We start from the raw sequence: 25,591 nt of genomic DNA on the forward strand, positions 1-25,591 counted from the left end.
TTATCTCCATGTTTTATTTCTAATTCCATTGCTTCTAATACCAAGCTATCAAAATACTATCCAAGAGCCTAAGAATGAAATGGTCTGGAAAGCTCTTGCTTTGACCACCAGCATTAAAAAAATAATAATAAAAATACAGGACTAGTTGTCAGGGATGTCCTCATACTTGGCCATCATCCAATCTGTTCATTCTCTACTGATTATGTGAAATCTCTGAGGTTGTCTTCAAAATTATTTACTTGGGGAAAACTTCTTTTACAAAAGCAAATGTGTATGTATTAAAACATTATTTATAGTTTTCTTCCCAATTTAAAACCAGGGTGTTATTTCAAATGGAAACTTTCACAATAAAATCCACTGAAATCTTATTCATCATGCTGGATTTAATTAGTGAATACTTAAAATTTCTCTTTGTAAATAGCTTGATCTCTCTGAGTATGACGGGTATGTTATAATAAATCTTCAACCTTGGTAGAATCAGATTAAGAAATCTCTGTGCCAGATGTTGGACTTGGAGTCACTGCAGTTGACCTCACTAATAGTTGGCTTTGAGAGCTAATGTGAAGAGGGGGGAGGGCAAAAGTGAAGCAGAACATTTAGGGCAAGCCTATGACCATGTCTCTCTATAAATACATTCCTGCTCAATTACAAGGAATAAAAGAAGGAGCTGGTATCCTATGTAAAACTGTTTGTTGGCCTGACTTGGGGACACAAGCTTATTAAAATGGGGTGGGGGTGGGGACCAGGTGGAGTTTAGTTTGGATGTCTGAACTGACTATTGGCATGTGCAAACAGTCACAGGACCTGCCACCCCACATTAACTTCATGGGGTGAAACTGACAGGTTTGTTATGCTGCTAGCAAACTTTACACTAAGTTCTCTGGTTTGGCCAATTCCATACAGAAAAACGCAAAAAAATGAGAGTAGTTCTAGCATAGTGAAGGCAACATAGCACCAGCCTCAGCAAGTGGCCTATGAAGAAGAAGGAGAAGGATGAAGAGGAGGAGGAGGAGGAGCAAGAGGAAGAAGAAGGAGAAGGAGGAGAAGGAGAAGGAGAAGGAGAAGGAGAAGAAGACCACAGCTAGAATGATTTTAAAGTAGAAGATTTGCCAAGGAACATATACCTCCATTAAGGTAAAGGGAGGTCAAATGTGTTTTTATCTGATGACCTTCACTCTGTGTTGAATATTACAGAGTCTCCATGCTCTCTCAGACTATCCACATCTTCTGAATACCTGCTCTACTAATAAGCACAATAAGAAAATAGTGTTTTCCCCCATGTAGTCCAAGGAGTAAATGTTGAGCTTTGTGGAGCAAAAGTAACATTAAAAATGACCTAGCAGCATTTTCTAAGTACATTAAGTGCGCTTGGTGGATGTGATGAGAACATATGCAATAAAAGAGTAACTTTGCCCACAATGTGCCCAACATGTGCTTTCACCCATCAGCATGGAAGATAACAAAGAGAAAGTAGATGATGGAAGTATGTGTCATTTGCAATACCACAGGAAGTGCCCTAAAATAGTGGCCATTTGCAGGTCTGCTGAGAACATTCTGAATGTTCACGGTAACAATTGGATGTGTGAGATCATGAACAAGAGGTAACTTGGGCTCTCTAAGCTGAAAGCTTTTCTGGGGCACAAATAATTAACTACACAGTGTTAGGTCCTATCTATTGTCAAACTCACAAATACCTTCAAAGAGCCTTATGAACTTAATAGGACTGCCAGAGGGTACTGGGGAAGACAGGATGGTGTCTTGACACAGGGGAAGCTTACAAAGTGTCATCTACAGAAGTGAGCTTCAGGATCATTACAGGAAGGGTCAGTGAGGATGGGGGTGGCTTGGTGGGATTCAACACAACTGATCCTGTTTAAGGTATTTTGATAACAAATTTTATGGTAAGAAATATAAAATGTTATCCTCAATGTCACCACCAAGATTGAGAGCAAAGCAAGAATGGGGACTTAGGGTATCTGCTTTTACCTTAAGCTCTTCTCAGGATATGAAATTGCTACCAAGTGCTACAGGCTAACATATCTGAACCAGTGAATAGAAAAGGGAAGTAAAACCATCCTTAACCTTCAATACCACATACAACACTAAGTATTTTCTAATGAAGTCAGCTTATAAAGTGGCATAATTAAGATAGCTTCCAGTACTTGTATGAGAACAAGGTGTTTAGTAGTCTCATAAAATAACATGTTCCTTACATGCTGTTACTTTGGTCACATACATTTATATTTCTGCCACTTGCCTGTTTGAAATCTTAGAAGGGTCACAAATCTGTACAGGGAGTAAAATTAGCAACTTGTCTTCTCTAGTCTGAATAAAGCAGCTGGCAGGAAAACAAATACAATATGCACCTTAAGTAAAGACTTTACATGTAAACATTCTCCTCCACAAAATTGCAGCCACAGGAATTTTATCATGACTAAGCACATGCTTATAGAAGGCTTGAGTTTCTGGTAGCTGTTAAGGTGTTTTATGTTAAATTCTTTTTCACACGAAATTTGAATTTATTTGCAAAAGTACTTAATAACAAAAACATAGAAAGCCATTAATCACATGGGCCTCAATTCTAATGTTAAGTGACAACCTGGCATCATATCCTCTTTGGCAGATCAGCCTTGAGTATTGGGCTAATGCTGTCTTTGAGAAACAGAGAGTCTGTGCCAGTGAAGAGGATGCTGTTCTTTCCTTCTCAGTTACTAAGATGACTACAGGATCATCCCTAGGATACCCAACACTAGAGATAAATTGTTTCCTCTCTTTGTAGTTCCCAACAAACCTCCAAATGAATGTACCAGCTGTGTGTGTGTGTGTGTGTGTGTGTGTGTGTGTGTGTGTGTGTAAACTAAAATGTCTAACTTGTGATAATTAAAACAGATCCAAAGATTCAACAAGGATCCAAAAAGAGAATAGCATAGCAGATAAAATCTAAAAATGAAGTCTAAAGTACTTACTGTATAACTATTCCTCTTAACTCAAGCATTCCCTCTAAAAGGGTGGTTCATAAATCCCAGGAAGCTAATTTAACTTACAAGGCTCAGGAAGCTCATGAAACTTAGGAGTCTCACAAAAGTTACATGATTCAAAAGGTCCCTCTCCCACCTTATAAAAGCAGTAAACAATTTCAAGAGAGAAAAAGTTCTCTGGTGGAACTGCCTACAGGTTGAGCTGGGAGATAGAAGAATGCAACTTTTGGGAATCACCATCATGCTCTGTGTTTACCTGCAGTCTAGCAGGTCCAGATATTTGACCTGATTTTAAAAACAAATAATAATTTAAAAAGTTAATGGTATCTTTACAAAGAATTTCTATGATGGAAAAAATCCTCTGATATAATAAGATTATAGAACAAATTCTTGCAAAAACTTTTATAACTCCTGACTGTGATTAGGCTGTCTAAACAGAATTCTGCTTAATTCCTGGCCACGTAGCTAACCATTTGCAGTATTATTCCTGTCTATGTAATGTCTCAGGATGGCTGGTCTTTCTTCATGAAGGCAATCACAGAATCCAAAGTAACCAAGGATATCCTGAATCTTCGACATGAAATTCTTGCTTATCTTGCTTAGCTTTTTGGCCTGCTTTGTGGTTTGTAGACTTTTTGAATAATTCCGGTTCTCTGATATTCTTCCTTCTAAATGGTGGAGGCCAGTAGAGAGAGCAGTCAGGGTGGGGCAGAAAACTATGAATTTGAACTTTGAGGTTATGAACTTCAACTAGAGTTGAAGCTACTGTTTAAAAGTTCAACAGCCCACAGAACCTGGTTTGAAATTGTTCACCTTCTACATACATAATGAACATATGACAACTTACTTGAATATTCAAGGGCCCCCACTGATGAGTACAACATTGACAAACAAAATCAAACACTTGCGCTTTGAAGTTATTAACCTAATTTACTAACATAATATTGGATATGAGGCATGCTTTGGAGATATAATCAGGCATGATTACACGCTTCTTGGCAAACATAGTTCATTATTAGAATTCCAGGCTTTTTCTTTTTTATTACATTTTTTGGAGTTTCATGCTTGAGTGTGCTTCATTTATATCATTTTGTCCCTTCTTTTCCCTATAATTACTTCCTTGTCCCATTTCTTCCACCCTCTCTCAAATCTGTAACTTCTTCTTCTAGAATAATTATTGTTTTACACACACACACACACACTCTCCCCTACTGGATCCAATTAGTGTCATCATTATGCACATATGTTTAGAGCTGATCACTTGGGATTGAATAACCTATCAGCAGCTTTACTAGTAAATTACAGCATGTGTTATACCATTTGAAAATTTTCAATAACAACGTAATCTAAACAGGAATCACTTATGTACTATAAACTCTAAGCCAGATATAATAGGAAGTGGTTTTGGTAATTTTAGACATCTTATCTCTCATGTTTTACTAATCCAATCACTCATGTAAGTTTTACTAATCCATTGAAGTAAAGATTGCTATTTTAATTTTACTTTAGAGAAAACTGAGGCCTACAGATACTAAGCTACTCCGTATGGATCACATAGCTAAAGCAAGCTAGAACCATGTTAGATTCATGTCTGTCAGCCATCAATAATTTAAGTTTAATCTCCATTTTATCTACTAGGGCTTCTCATTTCTTTTACAAGTAGTTGCTGAGTTTCTTTAATATCTAAGGCATTGCTTTTCCTCTATTCCATGAATAGCTATTTCAAATATCCAGTGACATTTTGTCTAGGAAGTTATAATTTCAGTCTTCAGAACAGCAGTAGTCCTGAAACAGCTTCTTGTCATACTGTGATCACTTCTTCTCAACTTAAACACTTGGCAGTTGTGTTTGCATCAAGAGCACCAAGTTAAGTATGTATGTGCTAAGCACACTTCTCCTTCTCTCATGAATATTTTGTCTTCTAAACATATTTTAAAATGAAAATAAATATTTAGCTTAATTCTGTAGACTTAAACAGAATGAACCCTATAGGATTAAATTCTGTAGTTGTATAACATAATACAATTGACCTTTAAATAATTATTTCCACTGCTTAATCCAGTTGACCTTCATAAATGAAATTTTAAAAATAAAATTGGTTTCTGTGGAGCCTAATTGCTCAACTTACTTAAAGAGACTCTCCCCTTTTTCAGATCCTTGGAATACTGAGTCAATTAGTATCACAAGTGTCACTGTAGGACTTAAAATTCGGAAGACTTTTTCAACCCATACTGGTCTTGTTTTTTCTTTTCAACCCAAACTGGTCTTGCTGATTTGTTTGTTTAATCAGAAGGATGTTAAAAGCATGGTCAGTGAATTATTTCATCATAATTGTATGAACTGGGATTGATAGACATGAAAGAAAAAAGGATTGAAGATGTATTCAATTCCTTGACTTGTAATGCTAGAAGAGCTACTACGAAGATGGTATTGTCTTCTGTGTATGCAAACTAAGAAGGAACTAACATTTCGTTTTTCATATTTACTGCTGTGGATCAAAATCATGAGGGAAAAAAGACACAAAGCTTCCAAGGCCATTCATTTATATCATACCACTTCATTCTAAAAAATCCTTTTGGCTTTCACTTGATAGGTGGTAAATGTTATTTTCCTAGTAACCAAGGTCAGATTCAGAAAACATGAATGTTTTTAGTTCTCATCAGTGATTAGTCACTGGAGTTTAGTTGTTACTGGGTTGATTCACTGGGGTAGTCTTGTTTCTGAACTCATAGTTGAAATCCCCTGGTGGTATAATTAAACCTTTTTAGGTGGATCTTCCTCTCAAACTTCTGCAGTCTCACATGGCTCGCTCTAATGAAAGACTTTGTGGTTCTATGATGACGAATGACAGATTTTCAGTGAATAAATTAATTTACTAGTTGTCATGTTATTCTCTGACTCACGCTGCACACTTGACAGGGGATGGGAGCCAGTGCTTCTATTTAAGAACATGAGTAGCATTCCGGTGTTACATTTCAGTTTGTTTGTTCTTTGCCCGGAGTTTAAGACTATAAGCCTTCTGGAAAGAGTCTATGGGTTTCTGAAGGTTTCTATTTTCCTCAGTAGGTAGTGGTACCATGGAAATTGTAGCTGCCCTGTTGGAGAAAAGCTGCCCCCGTGCCACTTCACAGTTAGGCACATTCCTGAAGGGCCCAAAATGTTACTTGTTCTTCTAATCCCCACCAAAGAATGTTGAATGGATAGTGGTGATGGTCAGTCATATTAGAAGGGTGTTAGGTCCTTTAATTATGCACAGAGCTTGTTAAATTATGTCTTATGAAACAGTTTGGTTTTAGAGATTATTGTATCCTATTCTTTGAAGAAAACTTTGCCTATTGCCCAGTTTAGGAAGACTCATGAAGATAGATTGATTTCATCTTAAGAACAAAAGGAAAATGATAACCTTATTTTCCTTACACCATCCTTTCAGCCTCTCTCAGAACTCCCTTAAGTATAATAAAGTAACTTTCAAACTCCTTTCTCAAAGAAACCAATGGGGTTTGACAGGATCACAGAATTATATAGTATTCAATTTGTCATCAATCGAATCTTAACATGGACTTCCTTACTCAGAGATGCTATCTGTAACAACTGACCATTCCCAGTATAGAAGTCCAGGTTAACTTTGTAGCATTAATAAGGGAAAGCTAGAGAGAAAAAAATGGTTCCCTATGTAGCTGGTAAAGAAGAAATGCTATGCATCCCTTATAGTTCATACATACATGCTTTCTTCCTTCGTTCCTTCTTCCCTACCTCCCTCTCTTCCTGTCTCTTTCCCTCCTTTCCTTTCCTTCCTGGATCCTTCCCTTTCACTTCAGTATGGATTTAGAGGAATAGACATTGTAAATAAGTAAATATCTTCTTGATCACATTACTTTGGGCAGGGGGTTCACTGAGAAAAACTTCCTCTAGTTCAGAAAATGTGCTTATAGTATACTAAAGTTTTGACAGGATCTATGGATCACCCATGGAGCCACTATGAGGAAATGTACTGCTATGCCCACAACAAGGAAGCCATCCACCATCTCCAATATGTATTTCACACAATGTATACCATGCCACATTGAGTCATCACAACAAGGACTTTACAAAGTACTTATGGTGGTGATTATTTCTACTGTCAGCTAATGACACTTTCATATGCTTAATCCAGTAAAGACATTAGAAAGCTTTGAAAAGAACTGTGAGTGCTTCCAGGGTTTGAGAAAGGAGGCATCATCTCTTCAACCTGGCCTTATTACCTCTAAGACTCGCTTTGATAAAAATAAACCAGAATTCTTGTTTCTGTTTTTAAATTTGCCATCTTTGTCTTTGTATGTAACTTGGTTTTATTTATTCTCCTTCATAAGCATATATTTTCACTCTTAAACTAAGTCATCTCTATGAATAGACCTCACTCTCTTCCCTTGCTGAATTCTAAGAGAGCAGTAATTACAAACTGTGGTCATTTTCAATTCAGTACTGTAGGAATTGCCCCTGTTTTTTTCTGTTTAATTATTTTACATATGCAACATTTGGCTCTTAGTGACATTATCTCATTTATTCAAAAGTAACTTATTAATTATGATAGCACATATATGTTGTAAATGTAAACATATACCATTTAATATATTGTGTGTCTAGACAGTATATATGGCTGTGTCTCTCCATCCACACTCCCATAGCAACTGGTTGACTTTGTAAAAATGTCATTTATAATGTCTTTAATTATTTGGTTATTTATATCTTCCACACATTAAGGAGACTGGGCCATGGTATATCTTATTTTAATGACTAATATAGTATCTTTGACTTTGGACAAACAGAAATAAATGGTGATGATTTTTTTTAAGGAGGAACAATACAATTCCTAAAGGAAGAAGAGAAGAAATACATAAGAAGTATACCCCTAGCAAAACTTATTCTGGGGAAGCCATCATGAGCTAAGTCAGGTTGTTTAACTTCAGAATTGATGTGTTTCTCACCAAAGGCAGCAGGAGGACTTATAAATGTATTAAAATCTGACTGTCATTTATAAACTTGGAACTTTGTTCCCAAACTATTTTTTTTAATTCAAAAGAGAACCATATCCTCTTCTAGAAAAGATGTCATTTCAATTCTTCCTGTGTAGAATCATTTCGTCTATATTCAGTACATGTGTTCAGGGTGTTTTTATGCATTAATAAAATGGATGTCACTAAAAAGTTATCATATTTGCCTCCTGAAAGTATTCATTGTTGAGATAACAAGTGTTCATATTGTAAGTGATCTCATAAATAATCACACACTGGCAGGAAACCTATTATTCTTTAGAAATAATAGGATGAATATCACTTCTGACATTACTAACAGCTGCTCTAAAGTTTAGTTATTAAAGCTGATATAAACAGAATGGGCTCTATCAATAAATAGTAAAAGGTATATGGTGGCTTAGGGCTATAGTTTAATTGCTTCACTTGTATACATCTTGACTTCAATGTTGTTAGATAGAATTCTAACTTCTTTTTATACATTGGTTGCACTATTTTTCAAAATGACAATTCGCTTCAACATTTGACTGGTGGTGCCATATTATACCATGTCTTGCTTTCAAGTCTCAGCCATAATTGTGACAAAAAATATGCATGGTTGATGGTAACTATAGGGCCAAACTTAAGTTCAGAAACTTACGAAATCAAAAATCAGAGATAAATCTGCATGCATCTTAAATTCCTCATGAGAGTCTCGACCACAAAAGAACTTCCTTGTGAGCTTCGGTGTCCCTGATAATTTCAAACTCACAGAAACATCTTACCCTTGGGTATTTTCATAGTCCAAAATTTTGTCTATGGCCTTGAAGGATCAAAAACCTTTTGAAGCAAATTCCTGCTTCAAAGATGCATTTGCAACTCCAAAAGCTCAAAATAAAGAAGACTGATACCGAAAGATAAATATTCTAGTTCCAGATAAGTGTTACAAATCTCAGATAATCGAAAACACTGTGGACAGAAAGCCAAACAGTTGTTGCAGCAGGGAGCAAATCAAAATCAGAAAGTTAATTGGTAATTTTTAAAATAAATGAAGGGTTATACATTAAATAAACACAACAAAAACTAAACACCATAGCTTTGCTATGTCCTGATTTCTCTTGACCTTTCATAGTGAAGTAGGTGGCCCAGCCAACTTACAAGACAGCCAAGCATCCCCTTTATGACACGCATATTGCCTGTGTGGCTGCTCAACTCCCACTCTGATTGACATGCTAACATGTAATTCTAGGATATCTAGGTTGGGCTTTAGGCTTAAAGTAATTTGTTCTCAGATTATTTGGGGGTGTTGTTGTTGTTGTTATTATTTCTTTTCCAGCCATATACTTATAGTCACTATTGAACTAATCAAGGGCTCTATCATTGTTCAACTAAATTTTCACTTAGCATACAAAGAAATGTCACAATCTCTCTCTCTCTCTCTCTCTCTCTCTCTCTCTCTCTCTCTCTCACACACACACACACACACACACACAGATGTAAATTTAAGTAGTTCCTTCTGTCAAGGTCCAAACTGGTTTCCTTATTGCAAACATGTCCCCTTGTGCATCTTCAACAATTACTACAATGCAAATGTATAATAAATTATGGTTTTACTTACATTATTTTTATCTTCCCAACTTCATTCATGCCCAAACTCTAATGACTCCTACTAGCTTCAAAGAAAGTTGAAAAATTTCAAGTCTTATATTCAAACTCTTTCAAAATATATGAGTCTAATTTCTTATTTTTCTAGTTTTTAAACTTTTTACTTTTCCCAGGGCTATTTTCTCTCTTGTACATCCTGAAATTCATGCCTCTGGTCCTTCCTGACATCAAGAAAACAACTGCTTTCTTTGGGAAAATATTTCTGAACATTCAAGTGTGAAAAGGCACCTTAATTCTCTGTATTCACTACCATTACTGTATCTGAGAGTGATTGTTTTGTGCTGCATCCCATCTAAATCTACTTATGGAAAAAAGCAACATATTTCCCTCCTTATAATCTTGATATTGTGGGGACTCAAGAAACAGATGTCTAGAACTGATTCCATTTGCTTGAAGGTAAAACTGCTGTAATCCTTATAGCCTATCATTAAACTTGACAAATATTGCCATTAAGACCAGAGAGAGCTCTCAGCATGTACTTGGAATATTTATTGGTATTTCATATCTTTATCAAGGGCTTGAGGATTTTTATTAAACTAATATACCCATCAATATTATATTTTCGTCACTGTTTAATATTACAGATAAAAATATATTGCAATTCTTTTTAGTTTTACAGTCAATCTCAAAGAATACTGCAAACTTACAACTGGGGTCCTGTGAAAGATAGAGTTTAACAGGAACAATGATGTGGAAAGTAGAGAAGCTAAGGAAAAAATGAATCCCTTCAGTGTGACACGGAGTCAAGAAAGCTTCAGAGATGGAAAGGCAGGGTTATGAGGCTTACCAGAGTTGTTTGGGGCTCAAGAAAGAAATATCTTTAGCTAGTTCATCGATCATTTAGGTCATTAGGTCTCTGGTTTGTAATCAGACCATCTCAAGCTTAACTGCAATAGCAACAGAAAAGCCAATGTTTGTCTAACAGAATGCACTGCTCTGAGATAGCAATTGGGTAAGCAAAGGGGTTCTTCATTTCCAACCGAAGACATTGAAAATATGTCAGTAACGTCTTTACTATTACGAAAGACATGAACTATGCGTAGAAGCCTTACTTTACGGATTTGGCAACTGCACTCCAGAAATTTGGGGGAGCAATCTGACTAAACCCCGAGAGTGGAAACAACGAATGTAATTCAAAGAGGACTTACAGTGAGTGATAGCCTAAGAAAGAAGAAGGAAATTTCTTGATTAAGCAACAATAATTAAACCTGAGTGGTCAACAACTAGACATAAGCAAATCAGAAATAGTATAATTGTGATTTAATTTTTTTTTAAAAATACATAAAATAGGGAAGATTTTTTTCAAGACATTTGACATTTTTCCTAATGTTAAAATAAAACTGGGCACAATTATGCTTACCCTGAATAATAATTACAATTAAGTACCTCTGTGTTAAATATACAGTGAATACTATATGGTGTTGAAAAGGAGAAGTTTTGTTAAATAGAACAGCAAAGCTTTTCAAAACTGTTCGCTGGAAATGGATTTGTACGAGTAAGTATTTATTTCTATCTTACTATCTGGAACAAAAATCTTACAGTTCTAGTACATTTTAAAGGACTTTAGTAAGCCAATGAGGCATGAAAGCAATTTCATATACGCCCAGAGATTGCCTGACTGAGCACGCCATGATCTAACGGGAGATGACTGCTTCTCTTACTTGCCAAGATGCACAGAAGGGTGTCTCACTGGTATCCTCTGACATGTGTGTCAAGGCACAGACATCCTTTTTCTTTTTAGACATTTTTTCACTGCTTTATGTAAAATCAATCTCATAACACAAACAAGGTCTTACTCTGAAATAATGAGCTTATAGTTCCTGTGACGACAAATTTTATCATCGTATAATCTCATAGTTTGATTACCCATGTCTGGAAGTATGACTTACATTTTACAGTCTATTTCTATGTTTGCATTAGGTATACAAATAGTGCATTCACCAAATGACTATTTTAATTTTCAATGGATCACAAAGTAAAGCTGCTGCTTACAAATGTTAGTTCAGGATCAGTGCAGGGAGTTACAGGGTCACTGCCCATTTCATGTAGGGTTCATTTTCCCCATGAGAATTTCATGGAGCACTTAGATTTCCCTCACTGAATGTGTATGCAAGTTCCTCCATTGACACAAGAGCAACCTTCTGTATGGGAAAACAGTGTCTTCTTCACAAACCAATGATAATTCTCCATCTTTATTCAACATTCCAGCACACCAACAGCAGTCTAGATTTTAGAATGAATTACGTAAAAAAAAAAAATAAAACACATAGGAAAATAGGTTTCAATACAAGCTTAAAGCACTCTTCTTTTTTAAAAATGCTATATTTTCGAACTATGAGATGCCAAGTTTTGATTCTTAACATTTTAAATTTCCTGGGAGGTATCAGGGCACACAATGTTGGTGTGGGCCTTGACTGATTCCAAATGAGAAATAAATAGAAAGAGTTCAAGAAATTAAAGTGTCACTTTTCCAGCCAACATCTGAATCATTTTTACTATCTAGAATATTGCTCTAATAAATGGTCTTATAAAATTTAAAATCTATGAGTTTTTAGTATCATTTCATCTCAGATTTTAATTTACTCTAAGAAGCACAGATTCGCGTGGCTGTACAAACATTAAATTTGCTTATTCATGATCTCATATTGTTATGAACGATTTCCACAATCTAAGCAAAGCAGTTTCAATTCCTTTAGAAAAACATATGCCAAAAAATTAATTTTTTTATTTCACAACAAAATTATGAAATCGTAATGAAAAGCAATACTGAAACCCTCTTTTTTAACAACAATTATTTTATTTTAATTATGTTTTCAGTGCTGAGGACTGACCCTATGGCCTTTCAGATTCTAGGCCAGCTCTTTCCTGCTGAGCTATATCCCCCACCTCCATCCAGTTCTCAAGTGAGACAAGGACTCAGTAAACTACTTCGGCTGGTCTTGAACTGACTGAAGAAAGGCCTTCTGGTTACAATCCTCCTGCCTCAGCCACCTCAGTGGCTGGGATTACATGTTGCATCACCAGGTCTGACTGATTTGATATATTATTTAAAACACTACACCATTATACATGTTAAAGGAAAAATAACAAATCGGTTATCTTGTCATTATTTTTTGAAACAACGATGTGGCAAGTGAAATATTAAAGCCAGTGAAATATTTAAATTTTAAATGATTACTAATAGGTGAGGGCCTCAATACTTAATGCTGTATTTTCATACTGCCCAAACATTTACACTGAAAAGCAACTTTCATTTTTATGAAGCCAATGAGGTAAGTTACAAGTACTCCCTTCCACTGAAGTTTACAAAATGTCCCATAAAGAGAAGCTGTGATATTTTCTTGGATTGCAGATCAAATGATAGTTCTACTCAACTTGAAACAGGAGCCTGCTATCATAAACGTACCTTGTCCTTGGCTTACTCCATAAAACTCAGCGGCTATCCTCGCAGCTTCCTTTCGGTTGCCTTTCACGATGTAGAAATGACTAAGGATGGCGAGGCTGATTTTCACAAAAAGTTTAAAACAGAAAAGGGAGAGTATCGTAAAATAGACATTAGATAGCTGTTGAGCAAATGGCCGGCTTTCTTCTAACACCGACATTGCTGCAGAGGAATCTGCCCTGGTGTTAGGTCCCGCCAAGTATCAACTGTGTCTGGCTCTGTTCCGGGATGCTCTTGAACAGCTGGTCCTAAGGAAAGAAAATATCAACTGGTAATGATGTCTAAGGCTCAAATTATTTATACCGTCCATAAAAGTTCTTCACCAGCTCCTATTGGTCTGACAATATTCCATGGAAGCAACCGAATCACGTTTCACAAGCCTCCTGACTTTCCATTCTCAGTATAAAATGATACACCCTCTTTCTGTTCTGGCTTTCAAGAGTCGAATATTGAAATAACTAAGGGTGATGGTTTCCTTGTTTGGTATCTAATTATCAAGAACAACTCGGGCTCAGTAAATGCATCTGGCACCAAGCCTGGAGACCCGAGTTCCAAAACTTGAGCACCCACAGTGGAAGGAGGGTCGCCACTCCCACTTGTTCTCTGATCTGCATGCGTGGGCACGCACGCCCGTGGACACACATACACACACATACACACATGCATACACACACACAGCACATACAGCACACACATACATACTAAATAAATAATAAATAATAAATGTAACTTCAAAAAGAAAATTGTAAGTTTTTTGAATATTTTATCCATATGGTTCATGTAATGATATTTATAATACTGAAGAGAAGTCAAATGCTCTAACTCAAAGTTTTAACTTTGTTGAGCATGAAATAAATCATTAAATATGGCCATTGAATAAATGTGCTAAAGAAGGAGGCTGTTTCTGCCCCAATCTGGAAACATAAAATACACTGATGTGTTAGAAATCACCAGCCCTTTGATAGTGGTCCTTGGTGTCCTTCCCTGTGGCAACACAGGCAGAAGAATCACAAATGGACCTGTGCACTGTGGCTCATGCTGTCTGGGACACAGTGCCAACTGCTGCCGAAGATAAACCACTGCATGGTCTTCTCTACCACTGATGTGGAAACTGTGTCCAGCAAGTGAACTCATCGAAATTACGTTCCAGTGAGTCTTCTGTCTGGCATGGAGAAGCTTGAGCACACACTGGAGAGGAGCCTGTGGACAACTGGCCCATCACAATGTTCTGAGTCATGGCGTGACTTCCACTCCAGTGCTTTGGAATCAGAAATAAACCTGCCTTAGTCACATCTAAGTGCCTGTCTAAGGTTTCTCCCCTTTCCCTTACCAGTAAGTGTTATTAACAATAATTCTCTCCACAGCAGCTACTCAGCAGTCTGGATTATTTGGGGCTAAGAAACACTTCCATTCACTAAGGCTGATGTCATCAGTTCAGTGAGCTTAAATCTCTCATGCTTTGCTGGGAGAAAAATATTACCACTCAGTATTTAGAATTTTATTCCCAGATGTCAAATTTAGGTTTTATAAATTCCTTCATTCTTTCCTTTATGAAGGCAACACTCAGCCATAATAAAAATTATCACCAGCTAGTTTCTTAATTTGAAGGCCCAATAAAATAATTCAACATGAACTCAGAAATGCAAATCAGATGTAATTTTCATATAAAAGAGTTTTCAAAACACCATCTTAAAAGATTGGTGATATATAAAAGACCATGAAAAGTATTTGAGCATCCTTTTTCTTGGCTTTAGTTTTTTGTTTCTTGGGTTTTTTTTCTTTTTTTTCTGGGTCAAATACAATTTTTGCTTTATAAATACTTTTGAATTTCATACATAAGTACTGTATTACATCATTTCCATCCCACCTTTGCCCATGCTGTTAAGTCTAGAGCAGGGCATGGTAGGGTTCAAATGCCATAGAATGGAAAACAGAAAAAGATTGGGGGTGAAGGCTATGTCTGGAGAGTGAGGGGGAGGGAAATGTTGAGGGAGAGGGAGGGAGAATAAATAAAGTACAATATGTATGTTTGAAAATGTCACAGAGAATTATATTGCCCTATGCTTATTTAATATGTACATATATGTATACATATGTATGTGTATACATACATCGTTTAAGTGAAATTAGTCACTTATGGTTATAATGTATGTCTCTTCTACAAGGGTCACAGACTAAAAAAACCCTAGTGCCAGGCATAGGAAACCTCAAGGGAGTCCAAGAGATTGCAAAAATGACAGAGAATACTGTCATTGCCCTTAGTTATCTCCAAGAACTTAATTAAAGGTAAGACTCAATTGCTGAAGACTTCATGTACTTTGGACACAGTACTTGGTGGATTTGGACTGGAACTGACCTGGAAGTCTCTTCCTTGAGGACTAACTACCACAGTACTCAAAGTTGCTAGGCAACTGCTAATAGAGAAAAGCAGTCAGCAATTCTCTCTGTAAAGCCTGTGACCCACAACAATGAGTGACATGACAAGATAGCCACAAAGCTGCAATAATGGTTCATCTATGTTAGGAATAAGTAAAAACAGTCTAATTGGAATTAAAGCCTATGTAGTAAGAGGGAATTCGTGCCTGGTATTGGTTGTAATCCTAGCCATCTCTGTGGCTGGTGAGATCATGATACCGTAGAGGAGAACCTACTGCTGCCACCTTCCAAAATCAATAGCATTCCTTACTGAATACTTAGTCTTTTAGCCACAGGTAAGTGTAACTTTCATAGTCATCAAAAATAGGTTCTTTTGTGTGGCGCAGACCATCGCGTAAATCCTCAACTGGTCAAAATGTAGAGAATCAGAGTCTGGGGGATGCCCAACTTCAACTGCTTCGTTCGCAACACAATCCCTCCACCTGAGGCTCATGGACCACTGGATCACTGAAGGACAGAGAGAGGGGAGGAAACACGGTGAAAGCCAGAGGATCCAGATAGCTGCTGTAAGATGGCATCTTCTATAAATGACTGGGACTGCACTCATGAAATCTTACCAATATGACCACCTAAACAAGGACTCCATAACACTGGTTGAAATTCCTCAGTGGATGGTGATATCTCATAAGGCTCTATCTCTTAGATGAAGATCTACAGGCAATTAATTTTCCCCAGAGAGGGAAATAAGTCTTCCCCAGGAATATTTTATGCAATCCTAAGTGATCAGCCCTAAATACATACAAATACATAGAAACAACACAAAATAAACTCAGAAAGTTATTTTAATACAGGCACAGGCATACATACAAACATGTAACAACAATAATTGTGGAAATCATGACTTTGAAAGTGAGTGGGGAAGCACAGGAGGAGGTGGGGAGAGGAGGTGGAAATAATGTAAACACAGAACTCTCATGTAAAGTTTTCAAAAATTGGAAAATAAATCAAAATAATTTGATATTATGTATAATTCTAGTTCTCATAAAGACAAAGTCTTCTCAGGATGTCTTGTATTTTGAACACATTTATGCCTTCATACCCTTTCTTTCTTCTTCCTTTGCCCTTTTCATATTTAAGACACAGATTCTTTAAATGAAAGAAAACATACAATATTTATTCTTCTGAATTAGGCTTATTCTGTTTAAGATGGTAGTGAATTCATTTGCATGCATTCACTAATTTTTAAGAGAATATATTCTGGTTACTCCTTCTCCTCCACAGATTCTCCCCAACTCCCTTTCCATTAATGACTGAATAAAGATACATTCTAATTAGGATTAAAGTTAGGGCAATACTTTTAACTTCAATTTTTTGGTGGGGAGACTTTGGGTGAGAACTGTTTTATTTCCATTGATGGTAGAACATCGGAGTAAATGATTGTGTTAGGTTTCCATAACAATTACCAGTATAATAGACCAAAAATATCTGTAAGTGTTATGATGACCACACAGAAAAATTTCATCACAAGATCATCATTAATTTATGTTCTAGGTATTTGGGGAAAGTCATTTACTTTTTCTGAAACACAGAATAGATTATCTTTACACTTTGAGTTATATCAAACTCAAACATTTTGATTAGATGTAACTAGAATTTGCCTTAAGTCTCATCTTTATGTGTGGTTCTAGAAAATATGGCTTAAAGCCAGCAACTATGCATATTTAAAGTTTAAAGTAGATTATATCTTATTATGAATATATAGTTGGTAAATACTCTATGCTAAATACTTTTCTAGCTATTCTACAATATATTTCTACATTCTAGATATTATGTTTTATAATACTGTATATTACAACAGAGTTGGTTTTACCTTTCAATTTCTTGTTTAGCTTATAAGCACAGAATTTCTCTAAAGGATATGTCACCCAACTTTTTTCTAGTCACTTATTTTTCTGGTTCAAGAGAAGAATTCCTGACCAAACAAGGCCAATGAAAGATGTTTTTGAGAATATATCTAAGGAGTTAGAAATTTTCTTTTACTATGTAGGAAAAGCAAACTTTCTAGGATCTCATTAAGAGTAAAGAAGGGTTTGTGCGTGGGTCATGCCAGTAAAAAGGGAACCCAGTCAGTATTTAGGGAGAAAGCATCAGGTTATCTTCACTTAAGAATCTGGGTTCAGGAAAACCCCGTGGGAGAGAGACCTCACCGCCTGGTCAGGTGGGGACTCCTGAGGCTGCAGAGCGGAGGAGACCACCAACACTGCCCACCGCTGCCCACATCCCTGGCCCAAAAGGAAACTGTATAAGGCCTCTGGGTTCCCATAGGGGAGGGCCCAGGAGCGGCAGGACCCCTGCGCCTGAGACACCGCCGGAACCTGAAGGAAACAGACCGGATAAACAGTTCTCTGCACCCAAATCCCGTGGGAGGGAGAGCTAAACCTACAGAGAGGCAGACACGCCTGGGAAACCAGAAGAGACTGCACTCTGCGCACATCCACACACCAGAGGAAAACACCAAACGCCATCTGGAACGCTGGTGCACGGAGGCTCCCGGAAAGAGCGGCGCAGATCTCCTCGGTTGCTGCCGCCACGGAGAGGTCTTAGGCAGTACCCCACGAGCACACTTGAGCCTCGGAACCTCAGGTAGGACCAACATTTCCCCTGCAAGTGACCTGCCTGGTGAACTCAAGACACAGGCCCACAGGAACAGCTAAAGACCTGTAGAGAGGAAAAACTACAAGCCCGAAAGCAGAACACTCTGTCCCCATAACTGGCTGAAAGAAAACAGGAAAACAGGTCTACAGCACTCCTGACACACAGGCTTATACGACAATCTAGCTACTGTCAGAAATAGCAGAACAAAGTAACACTAGAGATAATCTGATGGCAGGAGGCAAGCGCAGGAACCCAAGCAACAGAAACCAAGACTACATGGCATCATCGGAGCCCAATTCTCCCACCAAAATAAACATGGAATATCCAAACACACCAGAAAAGCAAGATATAGTTTCAAAATCATATTTGATCATGATGCTAGAGGCCTTCAAGAAAGACGTGAAGAACTCCCTTAGAGAACAAGTAGAAGCCTACAGAGAGGAATCACAAAAATGCCTGAAAGAATTCCAGGAAAACACAATCAAACAGTTGAAGGAATTAAAAATGGAAATAGAAGCAATCAAGAAAGAACACATGGAAACAACCCTGGATATAGAAAATAAAAAGAAGAGACAAGGAGCTGTAGATAGAAGCCTCACCAACAGAATACAAGAGATGGAAGAGAGAATCTCGGGAGCAGAAGATTCCCTAGAAATCATTGACTCAACTGTCAAAGATAATGTAAAGCGGAAAAACCTACTGGTCCAAAACATACAGGAAATCCAGGACTCAATGAGAAGATCAAACCTAAGGATAATAGGTATAGAAGAGAGTGAAGACTCCCAGCTCAAAGGACCAGTAAATATCTTCAACAAAATCATAGAAGAAAACTTCCCTAACCTAAAAAAAGAGATACCCATAGGCATACAAGAAGCCTACAGAACTCCAAATAGATTGGACCAGAAAAGAAACACCTCCCGTCACATAATAGTCAAAACACCAAACGCACAAAATAAAGAAAGAATATTAAAAGCAGTAAGGGAAAAAGGTCAAGTAACATATAAAGGCAGACCTATCAGAATCACACCAGACTTTTCGCCAGAAACTATGAAGGCCAGAAGATCCTGGACAGATGTCATACAGACCCTAAGAGAACACAAGTGCCAGCCCAGGTTACTGTATCCTGCAAAACTCTCAATTAACATAGATGGAGAAATCAAGATATTCCATGACAAAACCAAATTTACACAATATCTTTCTACAAATCCAGCACTACAAAGGATAATAAAGGGTAAAGCCCAACATAAGGAGGCAAGCTATACCCTAGAAGAAGCAAGAAACTAATCGTCTTGGCAACAAAACAAAGAGAATGAAAGCACACAAACATAACCTCACATCCAAATATGAATATAACAGGAAGCAATAATCACTATTCCTTAATATCTCTCAACATCAAAGGCCTCAACTCCCCAATAAAAAGACATAGATTAACAAACTGGATATGCAACGAGGACCCTGCATTCTGCTGCCTACAGGAAACACACGTCAGAGACAAAGACAGGCAGTACCTCAGGGTGAAAGGCTGGAAAACAACTTTCCAAGCAAATGGTCAGAAGAAGCAAGCTGGAGTAGCCATTCTAATATCAAATAAAATCAATTTTCAATTAAAAGTCATCAAAAAAGATAAGGAAGGACACTTCATATTCATCAAAGGAAAAATCCACCAAGATGAACTCTCAATCCTAAATATCTATGCCCCAAATAAAAGGGCACCTACATACGTAAAAGAAACCTTACTAAAGCTCAAAACACACATTGCACCTCACACAATAATAGTGGGAGATTTCAACACCCCGCTCTCATCAATGGACAGATCATGGAAACAGAAATTACACAGAGACGTAGACAGACTAAGAGACGTCATGAGCCAAATGGACTTAACGGATATTTATAGAACATTCTATCCTAAAGCAAAAGGATATACCTTCTTCTCAGCTCCTCATGGTACTTTCTCCAAAATTGACCTTATAGTTGGTCAAAAAACAGGCCTCAACAGGTACAGAAAGATAGAAATAATCCCATGCGTGCTATCAGACCACCACGGCCTAAAACTGGTCTTCAATAACAATAAGGGAAGAATGCCCACATATACGTGGAAATTGAACAATGCTCTACTCAATGATAACCTAGTCAAGGAAGAAATAAAGAAAGAAATTAAAAACTTTTTAGAATTTAATGAAAATGAAGGTACAACATACCCAAACTTATGGGACACAATGAAAGCTGTGCTAAGAGGAAAACTCATAGCACTGAGTGCCTGCAGAAAGAAACAGGAAAGAGCATATGTCAGCAGCTTGACAGCACACCTAAAATCTCTAGAACAAAAAGAAGCAAATACACCCAGGAGGAGTAGAAGGCAGGAAATAATCAAACTCAGAGCTGAAATCAACCAAGTAGAAACAAAAAGGACCATAGAAAGAATCAACAGAACCAAAAGTTGGTTCTTTGAGAAAATCAACAAGATAGATAAACCCTTAGCCAGACTAACGAGAGGACCCAGAGAGTGTGTCCAAATTAATAAATCAGAAATGAAAAGGGAGACATAACTACAGATTCAGAGGAAATTCAAAAAATCATCAGATCTTACTATAAAAGCCTATATTCAACAAAACTTGAAAATCTACAGGAAATGGACAATTTCCTAGACAAATATCAGGTACCGAAGTTAAATCAGGAACAGATAAACCAGTTAAACAACCCCATAACTCCTAAGGAAATAGAAGCAGTCATTAAAGGTCTCCCAACCAAAAAGAGCCCAGGTCCAGACAGGTTTAGTGCAGAATTCTATCAAACCTTCATAGAAGACCTCATACCAATATTATCCAAAATATTCCACAAAATTGAAACAGATGGATCACTCCCGAATTCCTTCTATGAAGCCACAATTACTCTTATACCTAAACCACACAAAGACCCAACAAAGAAAGAGAACTTCAGACCAATTTCCCTTATGAATATCGACGCAAAAATACTCAATAAAATTCTGGCAAATCGAATCCAAGAGCACATCAAAACAATCATCCACCATGATCAAGTAGGCTTCATCCCAGGCATGCAGGGATGGTTTAATATACGGAAAACCATCAACGTGATCCATTATATAAACAAACTGAAAGAACAAAACCACATGATCATTTCATTAGACGCTGAGAAAGCATTTGACAAAATTCAACACCCCTTCATGATAAAAGTCCTGGAAAGAATAGGAATTCAAGGCCCATACCTAAACATAGTAAAAGCCATATACAGCAAACCAGTTGCTAACATTAAACTAAATGGAGAGAAACTTGAAGCAATCCCACTAAAATCAGGGACTAGACAAGGCTCCCCACTCTCTCCCTACTTATTCAATAAAGTTCTTGAAGTTCTAGCCAGAGCAATCAGACAACAAAAGGAGGTCAAGGGGATACAGATCGGAAAAGAAGAAGTCAAAATATCACTATTTGCAGATGATATGATAGTTTATTTAAGTGATCCCAAAAGTTCCACCAGAGAACTACTAAAGCTGATAAACAACTTCAGCAAAGTGGCTGGGTATAAAATTAACTCAAATAAATCAGTAGCCTTCCTCTACACAAAAGAGAAACAAGCCGAGAAAGAAATTAGGGAAACGACACCCTTCATAATAGACCCAAATAATATAAAGTACCTCGGTGTGACTTTAACCAAGCAAGTAAAAGATCTGTACAATAAGAACTTCAAGACACTGAAGAAAGAAATTGAAGAAGACCTCAGAAGATGGAAAGATCTCCCATGTTCATGGATTGGCAGGATTAATATAGTAAAAATGGCCTTTTTACCAAAAGCGATCTACAGATTCAATGCAATCCCCATCAAAATACCAATCCAATTCTTCAAAGAGTTAGACAGAACAATTTGCAAATTCATCTGGAATAACAAAAAACCCAGGATAGCTAAAACTATCCTCAACAATAAAAGGACTTCAGGGGGAATCACTATCCCTGAACTCAAGCAGTATTACAGAGCAATAGTGATAAAAACTGCATGGTATTGGTACAGAGACAGACAGATAGACCAATGGAATAGAATTGAAGACCCAGAAATGAACCCACACACCTATGGTCACTTGATTTTTGACAAAGGAGCCAAAACCATCCAATGGAAAAAAGATAGCATTTTCAGCAAATGGTGCTGGTTCAACTGGAGGTCAACATGTAGAAGAATGCAGATCGATCCATGCTTATCACCCTGTACAAAGCTTAAGTCTAAGTGGATCAAGGACCTCCACATCAAACCTGATACACTCAAACTTATAGAAGAAAAACTAGGGAAGCATCTGGAACACATGGGCACTGGAAAAAATTTCCTGAACCAAACACCAATGGCTTACGCTCTAAGATCAAGAATCGACAAATGGGATCTCATAAAACTGCAAAGCTTCTGTAAGGCAAAGTACACTGTGGTTAGGACAAATCGGCAACCAACAGATTGGGAAAAGATCTTTACCAATCCTACAACAGATAGAGGCCTTATATCCAAAATATACAAAGAACTCAAGAAGTTAGACCGCAGGGAGACAAATAACGCTATTAAAAAATGGGGTTCAGAGCTAAACAAAGAATTCACAGCTGAGGAATGCCGAATGGCTGAGAAACACCTAAAGAAATGTTCAACATCTTTAGTCATAAGGGAAATGCAAATCAAAACAACCCTGAGATTTCACCTCACACCAGTGAGAATGGCTAAGATCAAAAACTCAGGTGACAGCAGATGCTGGCGAGGATGCGGAGAAAGAGGAACACTCCTCCATTGTTGGTGGGATTGCAGACTGGTACAACCATTCTGGAAATCAGTCTGGAGGTTCCTCAGAAAATTGGACATTGAACTGCCTGAGGATCCAGCTATACCTCTCTTGGGCATATACCCAAAAGATACCCCAACATATACAAAAGGCACGTGCTCCACTATGTTCATCGCAGCCTTATTTATAATAGCCAGAAGCTGGAAAGAACCCAGATGCCCTTCAACAGAGGAATGGATACAGAAAATATGGTACATCTACACAATGGAATATTACTCTGCTATCAAAAACAATGACTTTATGAAATTCGTAGGCAAATGGTTGGAACTGGAAAATATCATCCTGAGTGAGCTAACCCAAACACAGAAAGACATACATGGTATGCACTCACTGATAAGTGGCTATTAGCCCAAATGCTTGAATTACCCTAGATGCCTAGAACAAATGAAACTCGAGACGGATGATCAAAATGTGAATGCTTCACTCCTTCTCTAAAAGGGGAACAAGAATACCCTTGGCAGGGAATAGAGAGGCAAAGATTAAAACAGAGACTGAAGGAACTCCCATTCAGAGCCTGCCCCACATGTGGCCCATACATATACAGCCACCCAATTAGACAAGATTGATGAAGCAAAGAAGTGCAGACCGACAGGAGCCGGATGTAGATCTCTCCTGAGAGACACAGCCAGAATACAGCAAATACAGAGGCGAATGCCAGCAGCAAACCACTAACCTGAGAATAGGACCCCCATTGAAGGAATCAGAGAAAGAACTGGAAGAGCTTGAAGGGGCTCGAGACCCCATATGTACAACAATGCCAAGCAACCAGAGCTTCCAGGGACTAAGCCACTACCTAAAGACTATGCGTGGACTGATCCTGGACTTTGACCTCATAGGTAGCAATGAATATCCTAGTAAGAGCACCAGTGGAAGGGGAAGCCCTGGGTCCTGCTAAGACTGAACCCCCAGTGAACTAGACTGTTGGGGGGAGGGCGGCAATGGGGGGATGGTTGGGAGGGGAACACCCATAAGGAAGGGGAGGGGGGAGGGGGATGTTTACCCGGAAACCAAAGAATTATTATTACGTATTAAATAAATTAAAAAAAATTTAAAAAAAAAAGAATCTGGGTTCAGGTTTAACTGAAGCAGATCAATCCAATGCCAATATGAATTTAAAGTAATACTAAATATTGAAGTCATACTTATTAATTAAATCAGTTTTCAATTCAGTGTTTTCCACCTTATAAAAAATGTCTCGATATATTTTCTGGAGTCTTTATGAAGAAGTTATAAAATGGGTAGGAAGGAGCTTTTAAAAAAAGCAAGTATTTTGCAAGTTATATATCTGGAGGTGGGAGTACTAGATTCTATTTTCATGGCCATTCTTCTGAGGCTACTGTTCAAAAGTCAGCACTGAAATATTCACAGTGTCAAGTTTACCCACTGTCCTCTGCTTACCACACCCTTTGATCATAGCATGCACTTGTGCCACGTGTGGGCTATAAATAGCCTTTGGCTCAATACTTATGTACTGCAGTGGGTTGAATCCAATGTCTTCCACTCATCCCTCCGGTGATTAAGAATTTGCATTAACTGTGACACTTTAGCTAATCACATATTTAGGAGATTAAAGATAGAGAAACCTTTCTATAAACCATGTGTTGAAGATAAAAAGGAAAATGGGACTATATTTGAAATGATATGGTTAGGTCATTTTATAGGTATGTCCAACTTGGTAATTTGATCATGATACCTAGAGACTTATATAAATTAATAACTATCATTTCTCTAAAATATATAATCAATCTAGATTGTGATCAATTGGGCATTAACATTGGCATATTTGAACGATTCTTGTTAACATTCTGCTGCAGTTTCATTGGCAACAGAGGTATTGTCTGGAGTGCTTATAAGTTTATTTTTAGCCTCAATTAGGAACTTCAGGGAAATCATAGCTTAAACATATTCCCATTAGATTATGGATCTACTACTCATTACCTAGTAAGAACTTAGTATGTCACCTTTCCATAGTGCTTTGTAGTCAGCTTTGTTCTTCTTCACCCTCTCATTCCTTACTCCGATGTTAGAGAAACTGAGCAAAGTCCAATCAGCGGAGGCTCAGTGGTCGTCGCTTCCAGTGCTCCACCGTGAACCTCTGGCTGGTCTCTGCTAATCTCTAATACCACTCTCATCTGGAAATAGAAAGGTCAAAGGCACATTATAAACATTAACACAACTGCAGAAAAAAACACAGTGGTTATGTGTACTTACTGCTTTTGCAGTGGACCAAAGTTCAGTTCCTTGAGACAGGGTTTCTCAGTGTCCCGGCTCTCCTGGACTCGCTTTGTAGACAGAGCTGGCCTTGAGCTCATAGAGATCCACCTGCCTCTGTCTCCCAAGTCCTGGGAATAAAGGCATGACCCACCACCCTGGGCAAATCTCACTTTTGAAAAAGAGCAAATAAAATTTTGACAATTTTTTAAAATCTCTCTGATCCTGTATGCTCACCTACAAAGAGGGACATCCATTATCTCATGGATTTGTAAGGATCTTGGAAAAACTCTCTAATATTTTGTTGATATCTAATAAATGTTGTTATCATTTAAAAGCAGTTTTATTGCTTTTAAAAGTAATAAGCAAATCTGATGATGTCTATTTCTAAATAAAATTCTAATTCACTGTTACATACCTAACCGCAACCACCCACTGCTCTTCTTTGCACGTC

At 37.6% G+C, this 25,591-nt stretch overlaps 1 protein-coding gene across 5 annotated transcripts in view; it reads right to left on the reverse strand.

Annotated features, from left to right (window-relative positions):
* Positions 1-25,591, reverse strand: part of Asb5 (ankyrin repeat and SOCS box-containing 5) — a 67,379-nt gene that overhangs the window by 26,152 nt on the left and 15,636 nt on the right. For 3 of the 5 annotated variants that reach the window (NM_001399414.1, NM_001044247.2, NM_001399413.1), the window contains exon 1: positions 13,038-13,346. In NM_001399414.1, coding sequence (NP_001386343.1) covers positions 13,038-13,233 — 196 coding nt within the window. In that variant the 5' untranslated portion in view covers positions 13,234-13,346. Of the gene's footprint in view, positions 1-13,037; positions 13,347-24,887; positions 25,059-25,591 lie in introns of those variants that run through there. The other 2 variants (XM_063275582.1, XM_017600190.3) reach the window with 1 other exon arrangement.

Source organism: Rattus norvegicus, chromosome 16 (genome assembly GCF_036323735.1).
Source record: "Rattus norvegicus strain BN/NHsdMcwi chromosome 16, GRCr8, whole genome shotgun sequence".
Classification (NCBI taxonomy): Eukaryota; Metazoa; Chordata; class Mammalia; order Rodentia; family Muridae; genus Rattus; species Rattus norvegicus.